The sequence below is a fragment of the Anser cygnoides genome, chromosome 2, assembly GCF_040182565.1.
Source record: "Anser cygnoides isolate HZ-2024a breed goose chromosome 2, Taihu_goose_T2T_genome, whole genome shotgun sequence".
In the NCBI taxonomy this organism is placed as follows: Eukaryota; Metazoa; Chordata; class Aves; order Anseriformes; family Anatidae; genus Anser; species Anser cygnoides.
In genome coordinates, this window is record NC_089874.1 from 59,643,933 (window position 1) to 59,671,769 (window position 27,837).

General features: G+C 39.9%; 1 protein-coding gene across 1 annotated transcript; it reads right to left on the reverse strand.

Moving 5' to 3' along the window:
- Positions 1 to 27,815, reverse strand: STK17A (serine/threonine kinase 17a). The gene is made up of 7 exons (XM_048046405.2): positions 27,554 to 27,815; positions 20,206 to 20,418; positions 12,843 to 12,987; positions 6,703 to 6,829; positions 5,913 to 5,961; positions 5,632 to 5,811; positions 1 to 4,800 (listed from the first exon to the last, which is right to left on the reverse strand). The coding sequence occupies exons 1-7, from the start codon at positions 27,733 to 27,735 to the stop codon at positions 4,467 to 4,469; spliced, it is 1,230 nt and encodes a 409-aa protein (XP_047902362.2). The 5' UTR covers positions 27,736 to 27,815; the 3' UTR covers positions 1 to 4,466.
- Between the last annotated feature and the right edge of the window lie 22 nt (positions 27,816 to 27,837).

Consider the following 27,837-nt stretch of genomic DNA (forward strand, 5'->3'; position numbering starts at 1 on the left):
TTTACATGGATAATGTGACTATATTTATTAATCCCAAGGACAGTTTAATTCAACATCTGTAAATGATGCATCATGGAGACGTCTACAATGCAAACATATTCCTTTATACTGGAAAAGATTATTGGTGACCTTTGTGCACCAAATATAAATTGAACAAATACTTAATATACAGAAAACTAAAATATCAGTAATCGTGCTATGTGGGCGTTGAGAAAAAACAAATGTACAGAAGTTCTTAGAGAACAGCCAGGGCATTTGAACAGGAGACTCCAAACAACAAACGCCAACCCAGTCCCAGCAGTGCATTTCTAGCTCTCAGGCAAAGCCAAGCGTGAAGGCACAGAGACACCAAGCACAGAGGAGCTGGAGCTGCAGTACCTTGTAATGCCGCACTGCGCTCTAACATTGATCCCAGTGACCACACAGCTGTTGTGCAGCAGAGGAGTTGGCATAACTTAATTCAATTTGAAATTAGTAGATGCTGACTTGAAGATAATTGTGTTGTTTTTTTTTTTTTTAATAAATATATTATGTTTTAAAGTGTTTTCACAATGCATGAAGAACAAAAGCCAGTTTAAAAAAAAAGGCAGTCTCACTGTAAAGTTTCTGAAACAGTGAACACCTTGGCAGAAGTACAACGAAGTGGCACTACTTCTTTAAACACTTGAACTGTCTTTCAAGAACAGCTCCTGGGATATCTTAAGAGAGACCTCGAGCCATGGAATCAAGTGGTGCAAGGCCCCTCCTCCCCCCTGTGCCCACCAGCAGGGAATGGGCAGTTAGTTCAAAATGCAAACAAAACTGAGCAGCCATCAAGATTCATGCGGCAGCTTGTCAGCTGGAATTCACTGTTTTCTACATTGCGATTCTCAACCAAAAAAATGCAAGAAATGAAACCAATGACAACACAAATTTTGCTTTGGACAAAAAAAAATTACTATTTGTTACAGGCTTTTAGTTTAGTGACCATCTATAGCCTCTTGCCTAGAGGTGAGCACAGCAAGGAGACTAAAGACAAAGCTTTGCTTTCAACTAGATGTTTGGTGTTTATTTTAGCTGCAATGCTGACGGAGGCCTGCGCCTTGCAGCCCCACCCCGCCACATGTGGCTGTGGTTTGCGTCTCCTGCACCAAGCCCCCAGAAATAGCAGTTCTCCAGCACTGTCCAAGCACATCCGTACTGCCCTTCCACCTTCCCGCGTTTGAGCGAGCAGCAGCCGCGCTCCGAAGGCAGCCAGCAGGTGCCCGGCCCAGCTGACTGAAGGCCTGCAGAGCAGAGACCCACACAGCATCGCCCACAAGGAACGAGGGCCGAGGAGCCGATTCCTTTCCCGCCACCACCCCCTTTCCCACCAGTTCTTACAGCATAAGCAGCTTTTTTCCCCAAACTGGGTGTCCGTGCAGTCAGCCGTACTCAAGGGGCTGCAGAGAAGCAGCCCTTCTTCATGAGCTGGGGGTCTGTTCCCATGTAGCCCGAACATATTGCTTCACTGGCAGCTCGGCCTCTCAAGAACATCAGCCTCAAGAGCCCCTTCTTCTAGTGTAAGGAAAGAGTACCTCACTACAACTTTACCCATGCTTACAGTGGCACAGAAATTGCTTTAAACGTGTGGGAGTGGCAGATAGTCCTGCAGTTACACCTTAGGAAAATTTCCTATTATAGGGCCCATCTCAGATGCGTGTTTATAACTTACACTGTTAAACTTTTACAACTTTATACACGTTCTTAACGATGCCAATAACACTGTACAAAAGCACGTTAAGGCACAAAAAGCTAAACAAAAATGCAGCCCCCCTGGAAATCTCGAAGCAGCCAATTCAGAAGCTGGCCTTGTGGTTCATTTACACGTCCTGCTCCTTTGTCACTAACAGTGAATACGGGACAGAACGTGAGCCGCTCAGCATCTACTGTTGAGTTACAATCTGCAGTTACAAACAGAATTTGAAACAGCTTATAGGCCTCTCAAATGACAGGCTATGAGCAACCATGAATTGTTGTTATTCTTACACACTTAGGCAGTATGATAGATGCGGCAACAGAAATTAGATTTGTAAGGGGGGGGGAATGTGAACGTGCCCCCATCTCAGAGCTTTGCTCAGCTTTGTGAAAGCAAGGAAGCATGGATGTGGAAGAGTCAGATTTGCACTGGCAGATGAATAGCAAGAGGTATCGCCCCCCCAGACCGCTGACTAAGCAGTAGAAGAAATGAAGAGTACTGTCTTGCTTAAAACATCTGAAAGATCAGCAGTGGAGGTAGGGCAGGGGCCGCAAACATGCAGCACCGCAGCTACCATTCGCCTCCAGAAATGCCCAGGTAACACAAGCACCCTGTTAGCTCAGAGTCTTGTTTGACTTCTACTAATCACCAGCCACAGATATCAAAGAAAATTTGCACAGTAGTGAGAAGCTATCTACAGGAGGTTAAAAAAACAACAGGAAATGTCTAATTTCTCCGAAGTATGTAAGGCATCTCTGCTTTGCAATATAAATTACATCCAAGCTCAATTCTTGACTATTGGATGCCTTCTTAAAGGTCTTCGAGGAGCAAGATGTTGCCCTACCTACATGAACATTCAGCATGTAATTCCATAGGGGAAGAAGCCTGATAGTTTAACTTAGGCGCTGTTTTTCTGATGTGGCTATGAGCAAAGGCAACCAGCCCCCTGGTGTTATGGAAAAATTCACATTGCCACACTCAGTTTGACAGTGCTTTTTGTTCAGATTTCTTCTTTACTAGTGCTTTTTCTCCCACCCTTAACAGCAATACTAATCAGATCCCCACAGTACTGTTTTTGTTATTAATACTGTTTACCTTTTGTGTGAAGGAGCTGTAACACTAGCGCAAAAAATCCTGTTCGCTAGAAAGAGAACATTCCCAGTACATTTGAAATGAAAGTCTGTGGCAACACAGAAGGAAAAAAAAAAAAAAAAAAGGAAAACTAGCTTAGGAGTTTCTATTCATTATTTTATAGCAAGAAAACTTTTGTCAGGGTTTATTATAAAGGAACAGCATAGGAAACCAAATAAATAGTTGAATAGTTAACAGTATGCAATATAATAGTACTAAACTTCAATTACATAAAAATTAAACTTTGGAACAGCAACGATATTAAAGATTTCTTAGAAAACTAGGACTCAGTCCAAGATCCTCAGACTTGTGCATTGCAAAACCCTGTCAACTTTGATGCCTGGTTGGTCCCAGCTTTACCCTCTGAGGGACTGTGTCCACTGAGAACTGACCCATCCACGCAGCTCCCTAATCCCACTCTGCCCCATCATACACATGCAGTTTTTCCAAGTGTCTAAGGGAGAGCGATTGGGAAGCATGAGGTATGAGTTGTGCTTTGTTGTTTCAGATCAGGAAGAAGATACTGCTTCCTCTGATAGTTACACTGAGCAAGGTTTGCAATTTAGCCTAAGGATGCTTCTTTCTTCCTTGAAGCAGCTGTTAAAGGAACAGAAAGAAGGCAGCAATGACCTCATGCTCCCAGCAAAACCCAAGCTGAGTTCGGGGGGTGGGGGGAAATCAAGGGCTGATTTATCGTAAGTCTGATAAACTGTCTGATCTAACACGTTGAAGTCAGTGGAGAGAAGTTCAGTAACTCCAGCAGAGCTACATCAGACCCTGTGTCGCTTTCTTTTTTGCCCACACATCAACACTGTGCAGATACACTAAGCTGTGCTGTTAGTGCATCCAGCCCAATACAGGAGGGAAAGGGAACAGTCTCTGCTGGTTCTCGAGACTGACTGACAAGTACATTTATCACTCTCCAGAGCAGGATTTTACTGTACTCTCCCAAATAAATAAAATCATCACCACTGTATCTGGAATTGTTCACTGCTCAGATTTCTTTACCTGTGGGACATATGCATCTCTTGCTAGAGGAACCCAGCTCACTGTTTGGCTATACACCAAATAAGTCTGAATCTTTGGACTTGATGAAAACAAAGAAATATACACAGAGCATAGCTTTGAAATCTGTATGTCAAACCAGTCAGTCAAATTCTCTCATACACTTTAAGATCAGCAGATAGTTCCACTGAAGTCAGGAGTGCTAAAAGGTGTTTGAGGAAAACTCAGCATTATGTATTTACTTTGAATGACAAAACATGTCCTAAAATATACTCCTCTTGAAATCTGTCACTGAAACACCTGCTATGTCAACTTCTCCAGAACATTAGAACAATTAACAAAAATTGTCTGCTACTCAGAGACAAAAAAATATGAAATAAAAATTGCAAACAAAAAATAAGCTTTTATCTTCATTAAATTCCTGTCAGCCACTTGAAATCTTGTTTTATCTGTTCCATGAAATTAAAAACTTGGCACATTTTCCTTAGATGCCACCTATCAACATTTCTTTTATCTAGAACATTTACTGCATATCAGAGATTCCCTTGGCTAGGGTATTTTTGCTTAGCAGAAAACACTTCCTTCCAGTTATAGCTATGAAGTGCCACACAGTTCAGTAAATGAATTCTCCTGGTATTTCTTGCAGCAATGGTTCCTCAAATTTAAATCGTTTGGAAATGGCTTTCTGCTCAGTTGCTTTTTCTTTTTCTGACTGCCTACATTGTCCCAGTGTATATGAAGCCACTACAATTAGTTCTTCTGTCACTATTGATTCTTCCTCCTCGGTTTTCTCAACATCAACAGATTTTTCAGAGGCAGAATCTGCATCTTGCTGGGTGACATTGCTGCTCTCCCCTCCTGCACTCTCATTCCAGGCCCTGGAAATAGGTTCATCACTTTGTTCTAACCATGGATGTTGAAGACATTCCTCAGCAGTTGCCCGTTCCCTGCAAAGGAAGGAAAGCGTTAAAAGAAATGTCCAAGGGAACTTGAAATCTAATGCCTCATGTAAGAGATTCATACAATTTTTCTCCAAGGATATGACTGTACTGGGCCGATAGAACTACTAATATAAGTGTGCTGGTGGTTACTTTTTACCTAAAAAGCCCAACAGCAGTCCAAGATGATGAACTGTTAATATTTAAAGTAAAGGAATTCATAGATCCTTAAATATCACAGTTTACTGTATTTCTAAACAACTGTCACAGATTTTTGTTTAAAGTATGAAAGTGATCCCATCCGAACATTCAAGTATTTCCACAAAAAAAGAGAAAACACACAAGAAAAAGGAGACAATTTCAATGGTGGATACACCAACAGGAAAAATCATGGAAGTTGCACAGGAAGCATTTCCTGTTTTGAGAGCTGAAATTTCCAATTTGCCTCCCATTGAGAAAAGGGTATTAATGAAGTAGGGAAGAGTAAGGTACTCTACCAACTCACCAAGACTAGAAGGCATAACGCACAGCTCATTTAAAAGACATCAACAAAGTATGTGTACAGAAAGCCAGTATACTGTACCACAAGTTATATTTCATTTACAATTTTCTGACATGAATTTCAGGTTTAGTTACTAACAGTTGGACACATTCAGAACATGCAAGTCAGGACGAAAATGGAGAACTTCTCTTTTCATGTACATGAAAATAATAGTACATAATGAAATATGAATAATCAAAGTTCCCTTATACTTTAAAGAGGAAAATGCAAGCATGCATCTATATTTAAAACAGATCTGGTCCAACATATTATTATATTCAATTGTCTATTTTACTTACTCAGGTTTCTTAACCAGCAAAGTTTTGATGAAATCCACAGCAGACTCTGATATGAGGTCAAAGTCTTCTCCAGAGTAACTTACGTTCATTTGAGATATATTTAAGAATGTTTCTTGTTTATCATCCCCTAAGAAAGGCGATATCCCTGTTAGCATAACATATGCCAGTACTCCAATGCTCCTAAATTGACAGTAAAAAACAAAAAGTTTATTTTTGTTGTTGTTGTTATATATATAAACTTCTCAATAAAGTTATGATGATCATTAATTTGTTCAACTTACCACATATCGGTTGCTGTACTGATTGGATCATAACTCAGAATTTCAGGAGCTATTTGAGGGAAAAAAGCATTATTTTTTTTTCATATGCAGACATGATATTGTAGCTATACAGTGCAAAAATAGGCATGTGGTTAAATTTAATATAAGCCACTTGAATCATGACAGTCTTTGGAAATAGATGCTTCTACTCAAGTTAATTAAATGATTACTATTGTTGGTTAGTTTTAAGTTAAAAAAAACAGTTTGCTTTTTATTGCTATCTTCAGAAGCAAGGCCAGTCTCTTTACTAACAGAGGAAGCTCTATACAAACTTTATTGAAAAATAATTTCAATATCCAATATTCCATATTCCATCATGAAAACTTGGACCCATAAAGAATATACTACACAACTTATCAAAGATAATTTCAAGCAGATTTTCAAGGCCTGGAATAATTTATTTATTTTTAAATGAAACTGATACAAACCTCACCAAGCTGTACTCAGCTGAGTACAGTACTGTACTGTACTCAGCAAGAGCATATCCCTTTCAACCTCTAATCCAAGTAATGCTTGTTATCACTACTTGCTTAGAGGATTCTGAGTACTCATCAACACAAGCACACAACTGGCATTAAACTGGCATTTCAGCTTTCACAGCAGTACCACATCCAAGTAATAACACAATCCTTTGACACCGTAACTACGCAGCCGGTCTGGCATTCAAAAAAATTTTGAGAAAATTTTTCTTAACTCCCCATTGCTGAAGTTCCCTTCTTAAGGCTACCTCAATGTTGTGGTAACAGCTTACCTACGTATTCTGGAGTTCCCATAATTTCTCTCAGTTCTTCACTGCTCTTCATTATTCTGGAAAGGCCAAAATCTACTATCTTTATGTCTCCCAGAGGAGACTTACTGGTTAGTAGAATGTTTTGGGGCTGCAAAACAAAGCAAGAAGACCTTCAAGATCACCCAGATCTAATATCTATGACACCATAACATTGCATAATTATTTCAGATCATGAGCAACATCAATACATTTCATTACATGTACAGTACACAGGATTTTTTTTTATTATTATTTTTAACTGAGTGTGAGCTTGAAGAGACACATAGGCTTGAAGCAGTAGCAGGATTTCCAGTTTATAACCGCAAACCAAGCACCTGCCTTTCTTAGCTTGGAGCTCACACAAGAGACATGCTGGTAGCTACCATTTAACAATAGGATATGAAGATCTCCACATTTGTGCCTTTAGTCCTTCAGACCACCTTTCTTCCCCCTCACTTATCTCCTTGCTTCCTTCCAACAGATGGTGTAAAATACCTCTCGTTGGAGGGTGTCCAAAACTACCCAATCATTTAAAAACCCTGAATACACGAAACTATTTTGACTACACCTGTTTAAAGAAAGTCTGTTGCAATTGACCTAAATCTTGTTCAAAGTGCAAACAATTGTATTACAGAATACTAACTGAAGAACAGTTAAAAAGAAAATAGGGCAGCCTGAAAAACAGGTTTTGAGAGCATCACCTTTGGATAAACTTGTTTGCTCTGACGTCACTAGATCTTGGCTGTCATCCTTCAGAACAAACATTGTGATCATTCAGAAGTTCCCTACCTTCTATCTTGAATGGTAGCTCAGTTTAAAAAAAAAAAAAATAAATCTGAAAACAAACCTGAGACAACAGGTCTTAGATTTTTGCAATTGAAGCATATCCTTGCCAAAAAAGTCCATATTTCCCTGCCACGGACCAATGCTCACATTGGGCTCTGTCATTAACTTCTCCAGCCAGACAGGAACACTGACAGTTCACACTGTGTTCATGCCTCTGGAGAGCCTGACTTCCATGAAAATGGTGAAGGTTTATTTACTGAGAACTTGTATCACCATGTATTAGGGGTGGCTGAAAAGGGAGGAGAACAAAAGAGCCACCACTGAGGGGTAGTCCCAGCTAGATTAACACCAACATTTGTACTTCTGTTCACTCAGTCGCTCTCTCTTCATTCCCACGTCTATCGCGAAGGCATGTTTTCACATTAACACCCCTCCTCTTGAACAGACAAATAAAACTGTACAAGAACATTTATGAGATCTCTGAGGGTTGGACTAGATGATCTTAGAGGTCTTTTCCAACCTGAATGATTCTACGATTCTATGATCTTGAGACTGTTCTTCCTGCTGCAAGACCTGAATATAGTCCAGTTCTTTAATTCCCACAAAGTTTAGCCACAGTATTTAAAACGAACTCCATGATGTTATCTATCTATTTTCTGTTTGTGAATGTAAGCATTTAAAACAGTCTATTTTTTGCTTACAAATTGGGATCTGGTGGCCATACAAAGCCACCAGCTTTTGGAGCTGCACGTTACCATATGCTTTACAGTTCACATTTGTTATTTTGTATTTGTATTAGAAAAGCAAACATCCCCAAAAGCTGACCATGCCTCCCTAATTAACTTCTCAGATATTCTTCCCAGTGGGAAATTTAGTTACTTTCTGAAGAGACAAAGAGAAAGCACAAGAAAAGCATTTGTTCTCTGTATTTAAATGAGGAAAAATTTAATGGCAACATTTCTTGAAACCCTTAAGCCCTGTTTTATAATATTTTAGTAGGTAACATAGTTGACAGAAGTTTTTAAATCGACTGTTTTTACATGCTTATTGAGAGAGAACTGTCTATAGTACAAACTGAGTCATAACCCTAGAAATAACATTCATTTTCTTCTTCTAAGGAATTACTATGGGGTTAAAATAAAGTGACAGTCCAAACATCAGCATGAAACCTTAAAGAAGCTGTAGCTCTGGATTTACCCTTACTGTCAGCCTGACACAGTTACTCTAAAGCTTTAATAAAAGGAAGATCATTTTCATCTATCTATAAAGCTGATTTTCTTCTGGTTTTGCACTGCTGTAATTAATATATCTAGGATTACCATATGTTGATTTGTCTGCAAAGACCAGAGATGCCCAAGCCAGAGGCTGTCCTGCTAGACATTTTGAAAAGGGCCTTTCACTCTTGCCATCTAGTGTTAATGAAAATTCTGAAAACAAATGTCAGATACCAACATTTAAAAATCTTCTCTACTGCAGAGATTGAAAGGTTCCAGTTTAGATCCTTGTATGATGTACACTGAACAAAAACACACGAAAAGTCTCTGACTAAACGGACCATCTGAATGGATGTACACAACTAGATTGGCATGTAGACAGAAACCACATTACATGGCCACATGAGTCTAGCCCAATGTCATGTTAGCACTGAATCAGCTTTCCTGATGCTCTGAACTTCAGTGCAAAGGCCAAAATAAGACAATATATACAAAGATCTGTTCTCATCTAGCAGCTTATAAATTATCTGTGCAACTTGCAGAATAAGTATACTTAGTAAAATGGACACCCTGTAACCCTACACCTTGCAAGCCAGTTTTGAAATCTTGTAAACTGATGCTATAATGGCAAAATCCATATATTGCACATTTCTCATTATTCTAGAGGTCTCTGTGAGCCTTTGGCCCTAATATTTCTTGTAACTTTAATTGGTTTCCAGAAGAGCATGACTAAGAATGCCTAATAATGTTCATCTTTTTAAACTAATCAATGCCTCACCTTAACCTGTAACATTAATGAAGCTAGGCAGCTAATTTTACAATACTGTTGTGGTTTAACCCAGCCGGCAGCTAAACACCACACAGCCGTTTGCTCATCCTCCCCCTTCCCTCTCTGGGATGGGGGAGAGAAACAGGAAAGTGAAGCCTGTGAGTTGAGATAAAGACTGTTTATTAAGATAGGAAAATAATAATAACAATAAAAACAATAATAATAATAGTACTACTAATAATAATGTGTACGAAACAAGTGATGCACAATGCAATTGCTCACCACCCACTGACCGATGCCCAGTCTATCCCCGAGCAGCTGGCCCCCCCACCCCGGCCAGCCACCCCTATATATTGTTTAGCATGACGCCAGATGGTATGGAATGCCCCTTTGGCCAGTTTGGGTCAGCTGTCCTGGGTCTGTCCCCTCCCAGCTCCTGCTGCACCCCCAGCCTGCCCGCTGGCAGGACAGAGCGAGAAGCCGAAAAGTCCTTGGCCTGGTGTAAACACTGCTCTGCAACAATTAAAACATCAGCATGTTATCAGCGCTCTTCTCATCCTAATCCAAAACATAGCACCCTACCAGCTACTAGGAGGAAAATTAACTCTGTCCCAACTGGAACCAGGACAAATACTGAAAAAAAAAAAACCCTGATCCCTAGAAGACAAGACAGGAATTATCCAAGGAATAATAGGTTAGAAACAGGAAGAACAGACTAGCTGGAATGTCCTGGCTATGTTGTGTAAAAATACTAAAGTAAGCTGATCAGTTTGCACTAAGAAAAAAGTTTAAGGACTCAAATATCTTTAAGTAGAATAGAATTTGCTTGGGGATTGCGGATTGTGTTTTTTTGGTCAATGTGTTGAAGTTAAAAAAACAAAAAAACCCACAGCAACAGTGGCTAAAGAATAGACTTATTAGAGTGGCACTGCACTTATTCCACAAGCAAATCAATACAAGTCCCATAAATTGAGAAGTAAGGCTATAATCAAGAGAGGTTCCATAGATCCTAGATACTCTATACCTGCCTAAAAACAAATAGCTGTGCCCTTTTTGTTATAGAAATTTGAACACCGAATTAAACTGTTCTTTTGACTTATGAAGTTAGTATTTTTAACCCTTCTTAGTCTCACTGGTGTTCCTTTAGATAAGAAATACTACACTTCTATTAACACTATACTTCTGTATAATAAACTTTCAATCTTAATCCAACTGCAATACTCAGATGAGAAAGCTAATCTGTAATGTTTTTCTAACAGTCCCATTCTTTAATTAGTTCATTTAATTAGTAGCATTAGTTCATTTTCTGAATATTGGTGTAAAGTAACACCCAAACCAATTTCAAATAATGATTTTGCTAGCTGTCCTCACTGTACACAACATCTTGAGAATAACAGACAGGGGACAAGGAGTCTGTTCGATAGCCCTAGTAATACATACCAGAGGAGAGTATACCCAAGAGGCTGCTTGGGGTGGCCATTCTCCGAGAGTCCAGGGCAGTGCAGAGCTCTACCCATCTCCATTGCAGACAAGCAGCAGCTAGTCCTTCCTCAACTACCCCAACTTTTTATTATTATTATTATTATTAGTTTTTAAGTTCTCTTCCATTCCTAAACTCCTTTAAACTTTACTAAACTCCAATCCAAGTTCAAGTCAAACAGCCGAGGAAAAAAGGAAGCTTCTCTTACTCTGCAGCTTTTATGTGCTATTAAAAGGAGATGAAGGACTCCCAACTACAATCTACACCCTGCAAATTAAACAGGATCGACACAATACTGAGTGTACAACAGTAGCATTGTATTTGCTCTTTCTCCAAGTCAAAAGTGGATTAAATTATTGTATTTTGCTATTAAAAACATACCAGGTTTCAACAATCTTTCACAAGAAACACACTTTTGGAAAGATAATTGTGTGCCAACCCTACTAAGCCACACCAAAATACCCCTTTTTTTTTTCCTGCAGTGTTTAGTCTTATTTGAAAGGTTTTGCAGCAAGACTAGAGGGGCTTTCTAAATGCATCCGTACTAGACAAATGAAAGGCAAACCTTTACAGACCCATATATGGAACTGATAGCACAAAGGAAGCGTTTTAGCAAGTGTTTGTAAGCTTTTTGATATAGACAAATGCAACGCTTACCAGCGGTACACTTTGCACAAGTCTTCCAAATGCCACCCTGCAAAATTTAGTGTTTAGTAAATTCCTTACTGCTGTAAGACACTAGGGAAAGCAGCATCAGCCAGACCATACAATAAAAAACAGTTTGAGCCCAATGAGATAATAAGTATGTCACCAAAACAAGCACCCAACCAATCAAGTTTTATAAGCTAACAAAGTAATGCTGGATGTTTCAATCAGTGAGCCAAAGATGCTCAATTTGACATCAGTTTTCAGATCAGACGGAAAGAGTTTAAGGAAGCTTTTCTCTGAGCTTTGAGAAAGCTGCCAGTCTGCAAGCTGTAATCAGCACTGTAGTGTACTTTCACTATTAAGTACTGCAGTAAAATAAAGAACAATGCATTTCAGATCAGATACCCAGCTGATCAGAAAAAAAATTAGAAAAAAATAGAAAATTTTCATGCAAGATGCTTTTAATACTATCTTGTTTAGAAAACTAATTCAACTTCAAAACGAGATAAAATTACATTCTTTCATACGAGAACATGGATGCAAGCTGAATAAAACTAAATGCAGCTTGCTACAAATGGAAGACAATCATTTTCTGGATCCCCGTTACAACTCCCTTCTTAACCATAAGCGCTACTCTGGATTTCTTATGATAGCAACCATACTTTTCTTGTCACATTTGCCAAGTGTTTGGTAGTAAATGGCAAACATGTAAAGTAAGTTACACAGCATTTTTTCAGAAAACTACTGAAATGCTATAAACATCCTCAACAAATTAATATACTGTTTATTAGTCCTGTATGAACGCTTTATTCTGAAATATTACACATTATATTACCAGTGTCTCTGCCACACTTCTGCTTCATGAAAACTCAACTCAACACAAAACACAGCCCTATTCTTAAAGGACTAAATAATACCCAGACATTTTTATTGCACTTTAAAAATGAGTCAGGTCTTATCCAAAGCACACATTCCCAAATTAAGGTACAATGCAAATCCACATTTCACTCAAATTTTGTATTTGATATAATCATAGAAGCTCTCTAAAAGACTTGCAAACCTAGTACCTAATACTACAACCCAAAAGGTTGAAATTTATCATTTGAGGAATATCTAGATATAAATCGTGTTAATTATAAGTTAGCATTAGTATGATACATGACCAGCAAGGAAGCCAGAACTTTAAAAAAAAAAAAAATTAAGAGAAATAGGGCAACACTCTTACCTTTAGGTCAAGATGAACTACATTGTTTCTGTGCAAGAAGGAAACTCCTTCCAGGATCTGCTTCATAAGTCGCTTAACGTCTTTTTCTTTGAAGGCTTCCTCTCTTTCAGCAACACACTGGTCAAATATTTCACCTCCAGCGGCACTATGGAACAGCATGAATGTTACTATTCCAAAGACTAAGCTATAGCCCACATTTTGCTCTACTTGCACCATTTTATTCAGCATAATAAAGATCAGCAGGCGGTATTATCCGGTAGGGGTATTTTCAGTTATTAAACGTTTGGCAAGCTCTAGCAGCCTAGGAAGACTTGCATGCAGTACGGCAGCTTTCAAGAAAAGAAGAGATCTCATTCATTTAGGTTAGACAACACAAATACTACAGAAACTCTTGGGCCTATTTTGGAAACATTAGTGACTATGCTTTGAGATGAATGCTACATTTGTTTAAGGGCAGTGTTTAACATAAAAGATGTGCCTTTTGCCATTCCTATTAGGCTACATGGAAATTTGGCCGAAGCAAGCCTTTGTAAACACAAAGTAAAATAGCCCCACCCTCAATCCTCCTCCAAAGACTTTGCACACACTCAAAAAAGACTAAATGTAAAGTTTATAATTGTGAAGTCTCTGGGGTGCAGGAATACTTTAAGTTTCTGAACAGCTTTCATCTAAAAATACTTCTGAAAATTTTAGCTCTCAGAGCTTGATTCCTTATCTTTTGTTTATGCATTGAAATAAAAAACAAAGCAAAGGAAAAAACAACTACAGATGAATAATAAAGCGATTTTAAAGTAGTCCAAAGCCACATGTAGGACCATCTCTGTACAGAAATGACTCTAGAGATGCCTTACAACTTGACCCTGCAGCATCAGAAGTAAAATATGCATAGCAGATGCTCCATCCTAAAACCAGAAGGGGCATAAGAACATCAGAATGGGGCCAACTCGTATATGGATTGCTGGATTACTGCTTATCAACATACAAATGAAATTTCCATGTGAAACAGAAAATGTGTGTGTGTTATTCTACAATCACCCCTTAGCGAAAGACGGTGAAAGTGAAAGCCCCGAGGACAGTCTTCTCCAGTTACCCCACATGGTGACGTGCCCAACCTAGCTCTGCACAAGTGTGAATCTTCACTGATGCACACCCATCTCGTCTGCCTCATCTTGCTCTTTTTTAAATTTTACCACTGAGGCCATCCAGAAGACAGAGAGGAATATTCAACATGAATTTTGATTTACATGATTTACAATTATTATTTTTTAAACCTTCCCAGATAGTTTGACTGCTGTTATTTAACATTTGCCCTGCAGATCATCTTGCAAGAAAAAATAATTTAGAAGATGCTTACATCTCAACATTTTCTAAAGTTTTATACTCCTGTATTTTATGCTGGTTAACTGGTAAAACAGTATGATTTGCTTTATTAAACCAAGTTGTTGTTGTTGTTGTTGTTTGTTTTATTCCTCAAAAGGAGAAGTCCATTTTGTTTTTTCTCTATCCTGTATCAAAATCATGGAGCTAAAGAATAAAATGAGTTTTCAATCAAGTGAGTGTTAATGCTCTGATTCCCCTACAAATGCGTATTCTGGACACTCTTCATCACGTATTTCTTCAGTACACTTTTATTCAGTTCAAGAAGAAAGGCAGTAATATTTTAGCTTTGGATGGGACTTAGGTAATTTATTCTAACATTCTAAATAAAATTCCTTTTAAAAAGTACTATCACTTAGAACTTCAAGATGGGCATAGAATATTGTCTACTGTAATTAATAAACTACACATTCTGTTTTAAGAATATCATAATATGCTACTTGGAAGACTGATTTAATTCCTTGTAGCATAAATTATAATGCATACACAGTGATAAAATCTACGACTAAAATTACTATATGTTTTATTACAGCAGCAACTCTTTGCCACTTGAAAAAAGCAAAGCACTACTTCTGTTGTTTAAATCTACAAGTGAAGTAGGAATTATCCCTCCAAACAGTTGTTGTCAATCAGGGATCACTTTTTAAAAAATAAACACGGCTGAAAATCAGCAAAGGGAGGGGGCCTTATAAGGCCCTATTTTCTGTATGCCTGCTTGGTGGTCACGATAAAATTAAGTTATGCTCATGAACAAATAAGAACACTGACATAGACAGCAAGCTAAAGTGTAAGCTATCTGGAATTTTAACATGACACTTAAAGAATCCTGAAATGCACTGCTTAAAAGTCAAGGCAATCGGAGTTGAAGCACAGAACATCCCTTCACTGAAATCAAAAGACAGCACTAGCAGGAGAGAAGAAAACCCTGGATTCAGATTTTTATTTATTTCTAAAAGGTATTTAAGTAGCCTGTGGTACTTCTGAAGATGCTTCGGTTCATCATCATCTTTAAAAGTGAGACAAACAAATACAGCCCTTAGACATACACACCCACTTCATGACTTAGGAAGCACGGCTGTAGACAAATATATTTAGCTTTACAAAGGACTTGCACATGGAAAAGTGATTTCAAATGCAATGTTTCATTTATTTTTTGATCAACTGCTCTATTTAGGATGTAGACAGAGCAACTCCTTCCAGACAATTCACTCCATCCCAGAATTGCCACATTCAAATAAATAATTAGTGACCCTTTAGAAGAGCACAGAGAAATTTGTTACTGCAAGACTCTTTTGTGTATTGTTGCTGTGGAGTGAGCTGAACTGATTCCCTTAAGCAAAACAGTCAGCTGACTATGAGCCAACTCAGTCACAAGTGGTTGGAAGTACAATGTCAAAACGAACTCCAAAAAGATTCTCCTGTACGTCCATGCCAAATTTTGCCAAGCTACTTAAAAATATTTTCAACTCTGATATTTTGCATTCCCCAACTACACTTCAGAAAACAAACAAAAAAAAAAACCACAGAAGGGATTAAAATACCCGTTAGGAAAGTTTTCTGGGCACGTCAGTATCCAGGATTTCAGTACCCATGCAGACCAAGAGTTCTCGTGTTTAGAATTTATCCATTTTTCCTTCAACAGCACATCTTCAATTAAGTTGCTGCTTTTCTAACAATCACTATGAAATAACTTGCTTTGCTGTGTAACCCCACCCACCTCTACAGAAAATTTTCACAGGAGATTAAAGCAAAGAATTGTCTTTAGGACAACAAAATCTTTAGAACAAGTCACCTTAATCTGAAACAAATGGAAAAGGCAATATTTAGGGGCATAACTTCCAGAAATTCGGTGCTGTTCAGAATGCATTGTTTTTGTAGTGCACATTCCCTTAGCCAGGTGTAAGAGGTAAGATGAGAGATGTGAGATGTATGAATTCTTTCCAAACCTAAAAGTTGCAGCAACCAGTATTCCTTAGAAATTACCATATTTATGACAATACTGTTGTACTACTAGCTTCTCTATAGATTCAGGTGAAATCCAAGTGCTGTGCATCACTGAAAGCATGCTAACACTTTGTTACTGCTTATCAGTATAAAAATGAGCTAAAAATCAGTTGAAAGTCTAGAGCATTAATCATGGTTACAATCACGTTGACTTGAAATTCAGTGAAGACTGCTTATCTTCCTCTGGACATCTTAACGCACTCACAAAATTCAACATCCTACTTTTTTCAAGTGCACTTACAATACATTAAGAGTTAGAGCGTATCATTAGAAAAAAGGCTGAATAAAGCTATTTCAGTGCATCCAAAAAATTCAAATCCCCCTAACTTTAATGGATCAGAAACTGGGACAGTCTTCCATAAGCCTCAGCAGCACAAATCCTCAGAACACAGATTCGGATAACAAGTCCTTAGAATATTCTTGATGTCAAATATGAGTGAGACCAAAAACAGTCTGCAAGGATCAAAAATTCACTTATGCTCCGTCAGAAGGCTATCTTGAAAGCGTTACCCTTGGAAGATAACTGGAAACTCATTTGTTTTCTGTACACACAGCTTATATTCCAGGGACATCCCACCAAGGTGACTGTAACAAGACCACATATTCATGCTCAGTACTAATGACATTCACACCCTCCTTTCCTCAGCGAGGCATACACCACTAGATAGCTAGCATGCAAGCAAATTCTCCAAGAATTTTTCAAGTGTAAGGATACCATTGCACACCACGAGCCCAAAGACAGAGGTAACTAAGTCTCTATCTGATGAGAGAACACACTGGAAGAAAGCATTCATATGCATTAAGTTGCAAAGGCTGTTCTTTCAAGCTCTTGGTTGCCAGCCAAATGCGAACTCGTGTCCCCTCTGCCGCAACCTTTCTGACTGGGGAGCCTAAGGGCTGAGATGCAGAGCATGAGGTAACCAACTCAGTTTGAGAAGCTTTCCCTTAAAACTTTACAGAAGCTCCTGCTTTGATTTGATTGCCATCTCTAATACCTGCGTTAAGCGCTCTAACAGACAGTGTGCAAACACTGGAGCAGCACAATTATCCAGACAGTACAGGAAGGAACGTTCTCCAGGTCCAAATAGCTAGAGGTGGAAAAAGTACTTCATGCAGCGTATCAAATAAACCCAAACCACCTCCTCAAGACAGCAAAGACAATTTTTTCTTTCTTAAAACTCACATAACAAAAGTCTACTATATATACACACACAAGACCCTGTTAGGTAACTATTCAATTCATGAGCTCCTTACAACACATAATGGCCTAGATTTTGAAGTTACACAAAGATGTTTCTCCAAAATCTGACCCACCGATTGCAATATCCTCCATTCCTTCCACAAATGTATAAACAAACTGATGACCACTTCAAGACACCAGTTCTGAAGCACCAGATGCACTCTTGACTCTTTCTTTCAAAAGAAATCAGGAACAGTCAGGCAGGTTGTGTATAAATATTGAGCCCAGTAGCTACATTAAAAGGAAAAAAGCAATTTTGAAATCTGAACGTGTCAGGTTTTCCCCAGACACTATGTGTTTTTCAGTAAACATTTTTATTCATTTGATTTTCACTGAAATACAGAAACAAGACTGTTCCAGAATAATTCCAGACTTTACATACTGCCCCTTAAGACGAGCTCTTAAACCCTCTGCTGCTTGTTGGCACAAAGCTTCAACAAGTCAGTGTTGTTAGTGTGGATGTAGATACAGCCTTGCCATCCTGCTGTTGTTAAAGCCAACACTAATGCCTCACTGCTTGCCATTGCTCAGAGCTTGTATTAACACTTAGCAGCCAATTTTAAGTTTGCTTTCTGTCAAAACTGATACTGCTTTAAAGACAACCCTCCGTATGATTAATATTTCTTCTCATGAAGGCAAAGCACTAGCACCCCACCCCCCTTACGACAGATCCTACATCAAGAGAACTTCAAAACCTTAGCAGATAAAGTTAGTGGGCAACGATTAAGTATTTATTTTTCTGCTTTCCATGATAAAGATCTGCCGCGCAGACCATCAAGCTTAATAGAAACTGAAATGCCCTAGAGAAGCTTACAGTCCAGATATGCTCTTTAATCCTCTGCATACAGAATGTCAGAAATTTACTAACATTCATACCTGTTTTGTTGCAACATGCCTCTGGAACATGCTGACATTAAAGAAGCATCCAGACATATTTGCTGAAGTCAGTGAAAGAGCGTTTTTGTAATTTACAGCTCCAACACGCAGCTATTTATCTGTAACGAGGTATGACTGATGCATATAAAAACAATAATGTTGCTAATTATGGAACAACCTGGTTACTACTTAATACTTTGGATTAAAAATGTTTTGTAATTGTAACAGAACTGAGTTCTAAAGGAAAACTAGCAATCTGCATTAGGATTAGCGCAAAAACCATTGCTCATCCCAAGCTGTGAATTCTACTGCTTGTTATATACCTACACTATCCAGAAATTTAAACTGCTTTCTAATTAGATCTGTGTTAATAGTGTTTAGAACATGTATTTTTTCATCTCCAGTAACTGCAGAAGCTCTGTCACACTTTTGCATTATAACATATACTTGAACAACTCATAAATCCCTAATACCATAACTGCACAATGAAGCTGGAAAAAATGTATTCTAGAAGGAAGCTTGCCTTAGCAGACACAGTCTCATTCCATGTCGCTTAAGTCCAAAGATAAAGTTTCTTTTGACTTCTGAACACCATCAGATTTGGGCACAAGATTTTTCACCATTCATTTCTGTCATCAAGGAAGAAAACACCTGTACGAACTAGATTTACTTCAGCAGACAGGTCAAGTCACTTCTGACCTATCAAGCCTCACTGTTCCTCTCCTAGTTATTTTAGAGCCATAGAGCTTTCACAGGATCTTAACTGAGTTCAACACCAACAAGCATTTGGCTACCTCTTGGAACCTAGATGACAAAAAACAAAGTCTCTGGGTAGCAGATAAACATTCACAGCTGTAAAAAAAAAAAATCTCATCTGGACAAACTCAAAGCAGGGGAAACAAAAGACAAGTGTAGAGTCACAAGTTAAATGCCACTGTTCTAGGTGAAGGTGAAATACGAAACTAATCTAGGTCTGAATCCTCGTACTCTCTTGTGAGTCTGATTTTCTCCAAGACAACACTGGAGCACTATGTTTGAGATATGTCTTGAGTTTCTGCTCAACAGGTCTTTAACCTCTTACTGATACAGTGCTCTTGTCTTTTGCCAGCGCATGGAAGACAAGTTCTTGTCTGTATCACATTAAGAAGATGCAGTTAGCCAGACAGCATGACCAAACAAACTAGTCTGGAAGCACTGAGTATGGGAGAGCTTGCAGTCCTAAGCTTACATGCTTCCTGAAAGATCTGGTGTTAAGAAAACTTAATAGTTTAACCAGAGAGAGCAGCCAAGAGAAGGAAAGTTTCAACACCAAATTCCCTAGTGTTAACTGCAATAGGATACCTGTAAGTAAACTGCTCCAAGTGCTAGTTCTGTATTAATGCATGAGATTCATGAAGAGATGTATCAAGCTGAGAAAAATGAGTACAAGTTCTGATATTTATCAGTTGTCTTCAAATGATTCTCCATCCCAAATTAACTTCAAAGTTCAAAACCAAGAAAAACAGATTTCACTTCATCTTTGTCACTGCCAGCAACAAACTTCAGTACTTTCACAGATACCCATTGCTTCTTTCACAAGTAGAGACTGTGCACAGTTCATATTTCACTTTTTTTAACTATAGAAATTGTTTCAGCTTTGAAAGACACTGCATAATTGGAGAAATGTATTATATTGTGCTATAGTTAAAAGACTGCACATAACTTCCTGTAGTACTGATTTTCTCTGCAATTATTTTTAATTCAAGCAGATAGCAGGCAAACAGTAAAATTGTTTTGCATATTATTCATAGACACACAAGATTTTTACATTATTAGCTTTAAGCAAATACTGCAGAAGGTTATTCAGGAATTATTATTAGTACTTACTATTCCAGGACTAAAATCATCTCTGTTGCAGTTTCATAAACTTCATGCAAGTTAATGACCCACAGGTTGCATTGCGCCAACTCAAGGACTGCAATTTCATGGATTATTTCCATCCGACAGTCTTGACCCTTTCTTCTTTTTCTCATGAATTTCGCTGCAAACTCTTTTTCAGTGTCTTTCTGGATACATTTCTTCACCACTGCAAATTTCCCTCTAAAATTAAAGGAGAATTTTAAGTTAGAAATAAGTCCTTTAGTGAAAACTTTAGTACAACCCTGTTGCGGCTTAACCCTATCAGGCAGCAAAGTGCCACACAGCCACTTGCTCATCCCAAGTGGGATGGGGGGGGGGGGGGTGGGAATTGGAAAGGTAAAAGTGCGAGAACTCCGGGGCTAAGATAAAGAACTTTAGTAGGTAAAACAAAAGCCACGCACAAGCAAAGCAAAACCAGGAATTCATTTGCTCCTTCCCATGGGCAGGCAGGTGTTCAGCCACCTCCCAGGAAGCAGGGCTCATCACGTGTAACAAACAGTTTCTTGGGAAGACAAGCGCCATCACTCCGAGTGTCCCCCCCTTCCTCTTTCTTCATCCCAGTTTTATTGCTGAACACGATGCTATGTAGTGTGGGACATCCCTTTGGTCACTTTAGGTCAGCTGTCCTGGTTCTGTCCCCTCCCAGCTCCTATGCACCCCCCAGCCTGCTTTCTGGGAGGACAGCATAAGCAGCAGCAAAGTCCTTGGCTCTTTGTAAGCACTGCTCAGCAACTGCTAAAAATATCGGTGTTATCACCACTGTTTTCAACAAAAATCCCAAACACAGTATACTGTGAGATCCTACAAAGAAAATTAACTTGATCCCAGCCAACCAAGACAAACCTTACAAATTAACATTCCAGGTAACTTGAAGTAAATCACTATTTAGGGATACAAGATGCCTTCCTTGCTCAGTGACAGCCCCTACTCTTAAAAGTCAAGAGCATAACAATCCAGAATGTAACTTAACCTCCACTAAAAATAAGGATTTAAGAGTAAACAAACAAAAAACAAAAACCCTCAGTTAAGAAACTTGACTTTCAAACGTATAAGAAAAAATGAGCTGCACTAGTTAGCAAGATGAAGACACCACAGAATATCTTGAGCTGGAACGGCCCCACAAGGATTGAGCCCATCTCCTCAACCTTTCATAAAAGGCCAGTAAAAAGGTGCACGAGCAAGCAGTTTGTGCTTTCTGTGGCTATACTTTAGCAAACTAATTGCCCGGTTATTGTTTTCCCACTGCATTCAAGGCAACAGCAGCCAACAGCTTCATTCAGTGACTGCTCAAGATCCTTCCCTATTTACTAGGGACATTTAAAAAAAAAAAAAAAGTCACTTCGTATTTCCACCATGTTATGTCTCCAATGACAACAGCTATAGTTTGGATTGCTTAACAGTTCTCAATCCTTTATTCTTGGTCTCGTTGCTTAAGGAACAGGAAACATTTCAAGAAGCACAGAAGCTTGGCCAACATAAGGCATTCAAACAGTTTTTGCAACAATGACACGTGAACACACACACTGCGCAGAACTGAGCACAGCGCTTAACCCACATTAACGTGCTTTGTTTCTGACAAAACATCCAGCGGATGAGCTGCAGCACGCCAGCAGCCTAGCTGAAACCACACGGCAGTGCTTACATCAGAAGTTTTCCCCCACAGCATTTTCGACTGAAGTTCCTGCCCTAAACTTCCTTGCAGCAGAGTCCAAAGCCACCTGCTCCACTCAGTCCCGTTCATACCATCCTGATTTTTAGAGTGAAAAGGTCTATTAATTAATGCATCATCTAATGCCGTGACAAATCCCCACACTTTTAAGTATAGCGATCTTACCTGTACGGGAAGAATTTAAACGAGAACTATCTTTATTTGTATGTAAACAAGCTTATAAAGCTGCAGGAATAGCTTGCAGGGTCTTATTTTGTTTCCTTATTACCTTATTGTAGGGTAGCTGAAACCAAAATTAGAGTCCTCACCTGGTCTGGAATACAATTACATGGGTTTTGCCTCTCCTATATCCAAGCTGAAGTGTACAGAGTTAACTAATTCAGCTCATGTCAGACTTCTCACTCTCACAGCTCCTAACCTATTGGCAGCCTGCTTTCCATGAAAAGTGACTGCTGAAAGGAGTTGTGGTCAGCCCGCCTATAATAGAAATTTGTTTCAAAATTGCCCAGTCTAAATTAAGTCAAATAAGCACCCACAAAGTGGATATTTGCTAGGCAATCTCACTAAAATAATCTAACTTGTGACTACCGAGGCAGCCACAGTTATTCCTCTGGGAATAATATTTTGCATAAGCACACATTATCTGCAGCACCGTACTATTAGTATAGATCAGAGCACAGCAGATGTGAAGGCTGACAAACAGTAAGAAAATGCTCTACGTAAGCTTTGCAAATACGTGAAAATATTACGGGATTCTGTAGTCGTAGGAAAGGTGTGGTCAAGAGATTGCTCTAAAATGGTTTAAACAATATAGACAGCATGCTGTGGAAGGAACAGGCACCCAAAGCCTCTAGAAAAGAGGCTAACAAACAGCTATGTGCCTGCTAGAGATCTATCAAAAAGCATGCTGGAAGAAATAACAAATGTGGATAGCATGGGCAGCTTATCAGGAAACACAGAAGTGTTCCAAAGATTATATGCTCCTGATCCCAAAAATATTGGGAGGCCAGCGTTTCTTTCAAGTGGAGTTCTAGGAAGCTTGTGATTAGTGTCGTGGCTACAAGCATAAACATCCCTCCAGTATTGCAATCCTAACCACAATTGAGAGCAACCTTCCTATGTAGCTAGGGAAAAGGCTTTTAAGTTATTCCAAAGACGTGCATCTGTATGACTCGTGTGCAACAAAGTTATGCGTTCACCAAAGGTGCTAAAAGCCCTGCTGAGGCTGCATTTTGGCTTGAAAACCAAATATTGCGCAGAGAGAAGAGCAGCAGCTATGCTGATAGAAAAAGAAAAATAAAGACTTGGGAAACTAACAAAGCTTGCTGCTGAAGGGTCTTTTATTTTACAACCTGGTGAACACTAAGCATTTACACCAACAATCTGGACCGCTGGGTTCCTCTGTCTCTATTTTTCTTGAATAGTCTCTGACTGCTCAGCTCCCTTCCGAACGCATGCCTCCTTACCACTGAGTCAAAAGCTTTTAATTCTAGCACCAGCGAGGCACCTAGAAACAGTAGCTTCAAAAAGTTTTAAACCTCTCTGATACAGCCTTCAAGCAGCTCGGTGTTGTTTAGGCCAACATACCAAATCTGGAAGCAAGTGCTTTAATCCTAACGAGCCCGATGTCGCCGACCCCTATGGAAATCAGACAGCGTTCCCAGAGCGCGAGGGACCGCTGCATGTGGCCACGCGTGTGGCGCTGGGCCGGGCTGGACAGAAGCCTGCGAGGTGATGGGATTAAAAGGACAGGTTACGCAGGGGGCCAGCCGACAAATGCTAATTCTTAGTTGTTCAGGACTAAGAATCGTGCCCAGCCCCTTGGTGGTTATACCTGTAGTTACAGCCATTGTAACTGCCGCCTGCAGAACTCACCTTTTCTGAATACGATCCCAGAAGAGAGCAAACTTGACAAACCTGATATTTATAACCAACAGAGCTAATTACTATGCAGCCTGCTAGATTCACAGCTGAGACTGTTTCTGAGCAAAGATCCAAAGACACTGTCCACTGGACAACCAAAGCAAGAAGTTAAACCATCAGCTACACTTCCAAACACTTTCTTTTTGATAGAGACAGTGCAGTAGGCACAGACAAGACTGATATAAACAAGCTTTCCCAAGAAGTACACCTACGTGTTTCATCTTTGCTTTTCTTAAAAGCATGCTTTTCAGAATTCCTTATAAAAAACAGATCTGCTGTTAAATACTTAATACAGTATTAGACCACAGCAGTTTATCTGTATTAAGAGCTAACAAGGAGAACATAGCATTGAAGGCAGCACGGTTTTGAGAGGAAATGCTTAAACATTCACCTCCAAAGTTAAAAACTGGCTATCAGTTATCAAAATATGACAAAAAATACTTTTAAGGGAGACATGAGTAGGAAACTAGAAGTAGCTCTCTGTTTTCACAAGAGCCTCCATCAGAAATTCTGATTTAAGGTATCACATCTGAGTACAAAGAAGCTCAATGTCACCTTCCCCAATTGCCAACAAATGTAGCATCATTTCATCTGGCATACAACAGGGCTTAAAGGAAAAGCCTCAAATCACAAATCAAATGTCAAATCAGATAAATAGGAACATTTATGTCATACCAATTCACTTTGTCACAGGTTCAGAAGAACAGAGAACTAACCTGACTGTAATGCTTATTTTTAAGATGGCCTATTAAACATTGTCACTGTTACTAATAAAAGGAGTAACAACAATTCCCATTAACCTATTTATTTTACAGAAAGCTGAGAAAAATTTTCCGAGATCCATAAAACTATATGCAATTTCTTACAAAATTCATAGCAAACTTTTTTCCCCAAAAGTGGGATTTTCTTTCTAAATTTTTCGTTTCCAAAGAGCAAGGGGTGGGGAGATGCCATTTCTGATGCTCACGAGCAATTAGCTCACACCGATTTGTTCCCAAATGGCGGAACAAGCTACCTGCAAGCCTTTGCTTTCACCTCCTTTTCTCTGTCACGTCGTTCCACAAGTGTTTCCCCCTAGCTGTGCAACTGCAAGCGGCCGCTGAGAAGTGCGATAGCATGTGTATGTGTTCTTACTGATACACAGAACTGTACAAGAACCATATACCACTAAGAAGTGAATTCCTGAAGGCTACCTCAGAAATACACAAATTCAGGCCAAAATTTTGGGAAAAAAAAAATCAATACATAAGTTATCTGCACATGAAACCGCAGTTAAAAAAAAAAAAGTTTCTTGATGATTCTGTTCAGTCTCCCCAGATGATTAAAACAGTTGTTATTCTTATCTCTCGGTGGAGAATGAGCTTGTCTGTTTTAACAAAAATGTAAGAATGAGGAAAATCGACTGAATTGCACTTGATGTACACTTACACGGATGCGCTGCATCCATTTTGCTGGCAGAATATTGCCGGTTTTAGAGCTATCATTTAAGCAGACTCCTGTGTTCTAGTGAGAGGAAAGCAAGGCCAGCTGTTTATGCATTTCTCCAAGCCAGCTCTAGAACCAGGAGTATTTTCTGAACACAAATTATAGGTACCAGTATGTGCATAGCTTGTTTTAAAATAAAAGAGGAAAGAAAAGAGCACAATACTCCAGCAGTGAGCTAAAGAATTAATAGTCTAGTAGCATTTTGTGTGCAGTTAGGAGATATTTTGTTGAGGAAAAGGAGAGAAGTATGTGAATACAATTACACTGGACACTTTAAAGAAGCTCTAGGTAATATAAACCAGTGATGAAAAATTTTGTTTGAGGCTGTGTTTCTGGAACATGGAGCTTAGACATTCAGACACTCATGCGTAGACTTGCAAATATCCTTCAAATCCGTCACCACAAAAAAAAAAATATTGCTCCTAATTTTACAGTAAAATTATGGCTTGAGTGTAGATATGGGGAAAAGTCAGGCAATTTTTTTCCCTATTGTCAGCAAAGTATACAATACTTCAAATTAACTTATATCAATGTAGCACCAGCTGAAATCATTTAAGAGAGTGAGCTGACTAGAAGTGGCACCCTTAAAACATCCATCAAAAAAAGTTTGATTTCAAACATCACGCAACTTGAAATGAAGATTTACCTGGGAACATTCTGATTCGGGGACAACAGAATTAATTAGGCTCTGAAGACCAGCCCAGAATTTAATTTATTAAAACATTTCATTAAAAAATGCCATTTCTATGTCAGCTTAAACATCTTAAACTAATTTTCCTTCCAGAGTTGCCACTATAACCACACTTTCAGCATTCTTCCTAAATTAACCTGTTTATTCTAGCAGCTGTATTTGGGTTTACTTACAAATGCCTGCTCAGCTACTGCACCAGGCAGCAGCCTTCTGAAGCACATAACCCTTACATACTCAAAGCAATTTTTCCTGCAAACAGAAACAATGAAGCCTGTTTTCCTGCAGTTTTGCACCAAAGTCACCCTTGCGACACCACAACCTGGTTCTTCCCACATCAACCTAAGAGCCTTCCACCAATACCTCCCCAGGATCCCGCCACCAGGGGCCAGCAGCCCCCACACCTCCTTTCCCTCCCCACTTTTTTAGGACAATGCTCCTCCACCTTTGCCCACCTTCCCCTGCCTCTTCCCACCTCCTCCACACATCAGTGAGGAAGAACAGGGGACAAGGGCAGCAGGTGCCAGGGCTGCTGCTGGCACACACATGCTGGAGGCCAAAGAGCACACAGACCTGCGGAGTTTGTGCAGCTGCCTTGGGCTCAGCAGCAGTGCTAGATCTGCCTTCTCCTCTCCCCCTGCTACCTGCTTTCAACGCTATTTATACCAACTGTGTTATTCTCAATCCCCTATCTGAAGCTCAGCTCTCACATTACTTCCCTGGTTCTGGGAAAAGGGTGGGCAAACACACACAGCATACAGACTGCTTTTCCTTACCAATTTCCTTAGCAAACTTAGCTACCAAAGTAGGATCAAAAATCGCTGCATGCACGAGGACTGCTTTTCGGCTGAGACAAAAACCTGTCACCCCAGGCTGCTAACTGGTCCAAGTCCTCTGTAAAGATAAGCCTGCTCAAAAGTAGAGACTTTCACAGTTTATGAATAGAAAAAGTGACTTCTGCTAAGCATGCATTATCAGTAAGACACCCTGCAAAGAGGCAGCTATGAGGGTCAGCAAGACTTTTCACTTACCACCTTTAGGTTGCCTTGATGCCTAAGTAGCAAAAAATTCTCTTTAATGGAAGCACTTGGGGCAAAGCACCCACTTTTTAAAGTAAAAATGTAGTAAGAAAGCATTTGAAATTGAACTAAGAGACCAAGAATGCACACTCATGTACGTGTTATACGTATACGTATTCACTCCTATATTTAAAGCGAAGATGATGAAAACATTTGTCATTTTGGAGCAGAGCAGGTAGTTTGGATCGGCAAGCACTCTGCCACTGCACAAAGCAGCACAGACCCTGAGGACAGACACAGCTAACTCCGTTTAACGTAACTACAGGTGCAGAACCACAGCATAACGCGAGGCTCTTCTCCAAGCACGGCTCTGATCAGGGATGACTCCACACAAAACGCCACGCCGGGAATCTCCCGTTCAGAGCGAGGTTTGCTGTAGCACTCGCTCCCGGCGTGGGATTAACCCCTGCAGCCGCACCTGCGTGTGCCAGAAGGGATTTTCACCTCCACCCCCCCCCAGCCCGCACCCACCTGCCCAGCTCGCGGCCGGGGCTGAGGCGGTACCGCAGGTGGAAGGGCTCGCTGCGGATGGCCGTGCGGATCTCCGACAGCAGCCCGCCCCGACGGGGCTGCGCCTGCGGCTGGGGCTGCGGCGGGCGGGCGCCGCGGCAGCGCCCGGCCTGAGGCGGCGGCGGCTTCTCCTCGGGGCTCATGGCTTCTCCTGGCCGGGCGCTCCGAGCCGCTCCGGGTCCGCTCGGCTCCGGCTCCGCGTCCCGCCCGCCGAAGGGAGCCGAGGGGAGGCGGCCACGGCCGCG